The 6,207-nt window shown below is 39.5% G+C and overlaps 1 protein-coding gene across 1 annotated transcript; it reads right to left on the bottom strand.

Moving 5' to 3' along the window:
- Window positions 1-1,927: 1,927 nt before the first annotated feature.
- On the bottom strand, window positions 1,928-2,863 carry LOC309554643 (olfactory receptor 5V1-like; the record flags this gene model as incomplete). Its single annotated transcript, XM_082256362.1, has 1 exon — window positions 1,928-2,863. The coding sequence occupies one exon, from the start codon at window positions 2,861-2,863 to the stop codon at window positions 1,928-1,930; it is 936 nt and encodes a 311-aa protein (XP_082112488.1).
- Window positions 2,864-6,207: the final 3,344 nt, after the last annotated feature.

Here is a 6,207-nt window from a genome sequence, read left to right as displayed (position 1 = left end):
GATGTTCATTCCATGTGGGGTCGAGGACCTCATCATCCTCCACATCATATTCCATGCAGTTCTTACCACTGCAACCCTTGTCAGTCTCCACAATTCGGAATTCCGCAGCAGTTGGCACCTGTGTTTAATCATCATCCGAGATGTGCTGCGATAGTCCTCCCATGTACTCATCTTGAGACATAAGTGGTTGGGCATCGGTGCACTCAATCTCTTCCACTTCTGGGGCAGGGCTAGGTGGATGGCCCTGGGAACCCATGCTAACAGAGTCATCAAAAAGAAGAAGAGACTGCTGCATTACTTGGGGCTCAGACTGCTTGGCTGATTTGCAAGGGGGTGAGGTGAAAGATTGATGGAGATCGGCTGCAGGTGCCAACTCTGACCTTTCAGCAGAAGACTGGGTGGGAGACAATGTGAAGGAACTGGAGGCACTGTCAGCAACCCAATCTACTATCACCTGTACATTTGTAGAGGCGCATTAGGCCCTGCCAAATACTGCTGTAAGGTTCTGTCGCCTACTCGCAGCTGAGAAAGGTGTTTCATTTGTGCGTGTAGCTGCCACAGATCGACCACGTCCTCTCCTTGCAACAGGAGCTCCACCAGCAGCACCACGACCCAGCACTAACATGGTGGAGCAGTATGTGTGCACACACCTACACGTACTGAATGACGGGTCTGCCCCTTCAACTTCTGGGTCTCAAAATTGGGCACATGGCCTGAGCTTGCCCTTTACGCCTTGGAGGTGCTGGCCTGCCCTGCAGCCAGTGTATTATCTGAACATGTATTTAGCACGGCTGGGGGCGTTATCACAGACAAGCGCAACCGCCTGTCCAGGGCAAATGTGGATAAGCTCACGTTCATTAAAATGAACCAGGCATGGATCCCACAGGACTTGTCCGTACGTTGTGCAGAATAGACATGTATACCGGCCTTACCCAGCCATTGTTGTATTTGATCTTTCTAACTCTTTTGGGGTGTACCCTAATTTAAATAGAAATACAATTAAAAACAAAAACCAGTGTTGGCTACCTCGTCCTCCTCCACCGCCGCTTCCACCTACACCGCCACATCCACCACCACCTCAACCTCCTACTCCATATGGGCCTCCTCTTCCTCCTCCACCGCCGCCGCCACTTCCACCTACACCGCCATATCCACTGCCACCTCAACCTCCTACTCCATATGGGCCTTGTCCTCCTCCTACATCATTCAAGAGGATTAATTTTTATTTTTCAGTTTTTTCTGTTATTTTAAGTTATTTCCCTATCCACATTTGTTTGCAGAGCACTTACCATGCTCTTAATATGATTTCCATTTGCAGCCCTCTAGCCCTTTCCATGTTTGTTTTAGAGCCATTTTAGTGCTCAAAAGTTCGGGTCTCCATTGACTTCAATGGGGTTCTGGATCGGGGTAAAGTTTGGGTTAAGTCCGGTCACGAACCCCGACTTTTTTTTCCAGTTCGGCTGGACCCGCCGAAACCGGACATCCAGGTGTTCGCTCAACTCTAATCATGAGTAGTGTATAAGGGATAGAATTTGTAACAGCATACAATGCCAGGATGATCTAAACATGAGTTCTATTATTGAGCTATACCAATCATCATTAATTATTTTGAGTGTAAGGATTATCAGATGAACCTGCAGGTTTAGCTTCTGTTTTTGTGTTCCCCATTTTTCTACTATTCTTCCTCTACAAGTTATTGTTTTTTGGGTGGAGACATTATGGTTGTAGCTGTATAATGGATGATTTAGTAAAATGATCTGCAAGAGCACAGATTGGAGTGCAGTTCTCATCAACTTAATTTCATCCTATGAGATGCAAAGATGGGCTTTTTTGAACCTGCACTTGGAGTCCAGAGACAAGAGGAAGGAGCAGGTCTAGAGTAGTGCATTGGATTTGGTCTATATACCTGTACTTACAGTTCCTATTATCATTCTGATACATGCTTTTTTCTTGTAATCCCCAGCAACGCCTCTTTAACATCTTTGTTTCTCAAGGTGTAGATGAAAGGGTTGAGCATTGGAGTCACAACACTATAGAACAAGGTGGCCATTTTATCCTGGTTGGCCACATGAGTGTCTCCCGGTCTCATGTACAAAAAAATTATTGTACCATAGAAGAGGGCGACTACAATAATATGTGAAGCACAAGTGGAGAAAGCTTTTTTCCGGCCGACGGATGTGCCGATCTTAAGTATACTAAAGATAATATAGACATATGTAATTAGGATGAAGAAAAATGGGCCCATAACCACAAAAATAGCACACAAAAAAATGATGGTCTTATTAAGAGAAGCATCTGTGCAGGACAGTTCTATTATATATGGTATCTCACAGAAAAAATGGTTAATAATATTTGGGCCACAGAATGGCAATTGCAGTGCAAATAATGTGTGTAGTAAGGAGTCTATAAAGCCCACAATCCAACAGCCAGCTGCCATCTTAATGCATAAGCTTGGATGCATAATATTGGTATAGTGTAATGGGCTACATATAGCCACATACCGATCATAAGCCATTGCAAAGAGAAGGAAGCATTCCGAGCCTCCTACACCCATGTGTATAAACATTTGGATGAAACAGGCATCAAATGATATACTTTTCTTCAGTGATAAAAAATTAATCAGCATTTTGGGAACTGTACTGGAGGTGAACCAAATGTCCATAAATGATAAGTTACTCAAGAAGAAATACATTGGTGTATAGAGACGGGGGCTTATCCTGCTGGCAAAAATAATAAGGACATTACCCATAAGTGATGTAATATAACTGATAAGAAATACCAGAAATAAAACAGTCTGTATATCAGGGCGTCTGGTCAACCCCAACAGAATGAATTCCTCAACTTTGGTGTAGTTCCACATCATTATTCCTATAAAGAAAGTCTGGATATAGAACTGTGTTGTGAAATGTCATGGTATTCAGGCTTATGAAAATGCAATGCTTTGACTCCTTAGGAAGAGTCCTTGACTTCACCCATCTGACAGTCTTCCAAGAACCTGGGAATCCGAAATGTGGGACATCTTTTTTCTGAGATCTCAAATATGACCTCTTTTATGGCAGTCATTTATCTATCAAGCAGATTTGTCATCTCTAGAATCTGGATGTGGTTAGGGTCTTGGCAGGATTTTTATTCTGGGGAATTTCCATCCTATTGAAAACCTGACACGTGACAATCCAACACACAAATAAGACATCAGTTTCAGTTGGATAGACTTTTTAAGCTGAGCTATAAGAACATGACATGGCCAGATGGCCAAGAGTTTCCCTTAAACAGACATCAGTGATAATCATTTTTCTTGGTTAAACTACACCTTTGTCCTCTATGATCACTCTTCTTTATGGCAATTACATATTTAGTTCATTGATACGCCAAGCAGTTCTGTTGTCTGATTATTGTTGTATAGGTAGGTCGTGAGAAGGGTCAACCCTCCCGATGTGTACTGATTTAATGATTGATGGAGGAGTATTCGCGCAGCAGCAAGAGGGCTGAATTAAACACAGATCCAAAGAATAAATAAAGGAGAAGCAGGATAATGCATACACTGCAGTTCCTCGGGTACAGCTTCTTCTCCAGCAAGGAAAACAGTGAGAAGGATAGTAATGAAATCACCAAATCTAAGGAGGCCTGCAGTCAGAGACAGCAGTGTCTTAGATGACCTCACATGGTAGGAATACAGCTATGGGGTGCAGTCACATACCAGGAAGTGCAATGTTATTTTCAGGAGGTTTCAGGACAAAAGGAACATTTTGCAGAGTACTGTTTAGTCACAATACATTTTTAGATAACATGTATAATTGGGGAATAATGTAAATTGCAAACTTTAATCCCATCCACCCATTGGTTCCACAAAATAAATATTTTTGCAACTAATGGAAAATATATTTATCACTTTTTTAAATACTTGGACACCTTGGCACAATGTTAAGACAACCAATATATACCTGTATATAAAGTATAAAAATATCATTACTTTTCACCCTGTCTGCTTCTGGACCACAATTGTTTTACATTTTGCCTAATTAAATTGCTACTACAAAGAATGGAATAATTTTTGCTCATTGTCTGTTTACCAATGTCAACTTATATCTTATATAGTATGTACATATCAATGTTTTCTACTATACTCCAATGCTTTTAAATATTCTTTTTATCCATTATTCTGCCTATAACAACAAAAATATAACGCTTAAAAAAATGATGAATTCTGAACATGAATGTGTGTGTTCCCAAGTAATGAATAATTTTAATTAAAATGCTGTAAGTGGTCATTTGTAATTAGTATTTGTTGAATACTTTTTTTTGTCATATCTGATGAATTATCTATCATATGGGCTCAGAACAAGATATGAGTGAATATAGTTTTTTTTTTTTTTTTTCTAAATTTTGGAACTGTTCAGTAGCTGCAGAAGTGCTGCATTGAAATCAGTGTTTGATAATGTACGGTAGTTATTTGTTATGTAATTACTGCAAATTCAAAATAGTGAAAACTTTCCTTTTTTTCTGCTAAAAGTGTTTTTCTTTTTTTTATGAAAACCACTACAGGTGTGTATATATCCTGCAGCCAGCCTTTGGATTTTGTCTTTGAGATGACATTGAGTTTGGATAAACTTAGTTGGACATGAAAAGAAATCTGTCTAAAAATAAAAATGGAGATGGTTGTTACTGATTTTTCCTTCAAAAAATGCCAATTGTTTAGCTGTCACCAGGTGCTGAAGGAACAAAGGGATCTGAACCATACTGTGATGAGACATTTTTCATTGAAAGTACTGAAGGTCTTAAAGTCTGGGATACTGAAGCCGTTCCGAAATGTGGATCTTTTGCAGAGAGTTTTCATAAATTGCGCCATAAAGAAATGTTTTGGATTTTTATTTTTGATACTCTGACAAAAAGGTTTAATGAAGAATTTAGAAGTAAATAACAACCTTTGATATCTAAGCTTCTAGCTTCTAACTTATTTTAAAAATCTTGATTTTTTTTTTTTTGAGCCATTTTATAAAAATGCATTTACACTTAGTGAACACATGCGGTGAAAGAACATTTGACAGTGTGTCTTTACTGAACTTTTATACGTTTTAATTTTCCGAAAGAGAAACCGCCCACTCTTCACAATCATGCCTTATTCGTGTCAACAATTTTCGGCAGCAGCTATATTTGTGAGTAACTATTTTCAAGGATGAAGCACAGGAAAGGCAAAATTATAACTTAAATATCTGATGAGCACCTTGAGACCCCGTTCACACCAATACGACTTGTCAGGCGACTTGGTCAGCCTGACAAGTCGCGGTCCGTCGCGGTCCATTGACTGCTACAGGAACTGTTCTAATAGGAGCGACACAAGTCACTCCAACTTAGAAAAAGACATTCATTTTATGAAGTCCGTGCAGGTCGCCCCCTAGTCGGATCCGACATAGTGTGAACAGGCTCTGAGAATTCATTGGAAATTGCTACTCCATCCATTGAACCAGAAATTATAATAAAAACAAATCTCATTAATCTTGCACTAGTTTTATGTTGCTCTCTTTTACTTTCTTAATAAAAAAAATATTACACACAAATTAAGTTTTATTACTCAGTTATGTACATTATGTATATCAGTGATTGTTAACTTGGGATCTGCCTGACTTTTTCTTGCTCATCCTTTTTGTTAGTGCATTTTATGTGTTGCCCAAGACAATTCCTCTTCTTACAGTGTGGCCCAAGAAGGTCAAAAGTTTGGACACCCCTAGCCTATATAGCCCCATACCAGCTTGCTCCCATTTTTAGTGGATTCTAATATTAATATTATGATATTTTATGTTATCTGTCTCCACCCAAGGGGGTCTTTTGCTTCATTTTTTCCTAGTATTTATTATGATATGATTTTAAGTTTTCTGTTTTCTGTAGAGAGGATGTCATTGAATCTTTGTCTCTTTTAGTTGAGACCTATTTATACACTAGTATCTAACTACATTCGAGTGTATAAACATTTGTTTGTTACTTCTACATTGTTGCTACCTTTAAATTTAAGCTTAAAGTGGGAGTAAACTGCCTTGGTTGATTTTTACCTATAGGTAAGCCTTTACATCCACGTTTAGGAGGCATTTACTTTTGAAGCCACTGACAGCATGACCTGTACCGTTCCTCCAGAGTCCTGTGCCATGGAGAGAGGCTCCTGTGCGCATGAGCTGGAGTGACGTCATCATGTCTTGTCCAATCGAAGGACCGGAG

This window comes from Pelophylax lessonae (genome assembly GCF_965119305.1).
Source record: "Pelophylax lessonae genome assembly, chromosome: 4".
NCBI classification, from domain to species: Eukaryota; Metazoa; Chordata; class Amphibia; order Anura; family Ranidae; genus Pelophylax; species Pelophylax lessonae.
This window is presented reverse-complemented; position numbering and strand designations above follow the sequence as displayed.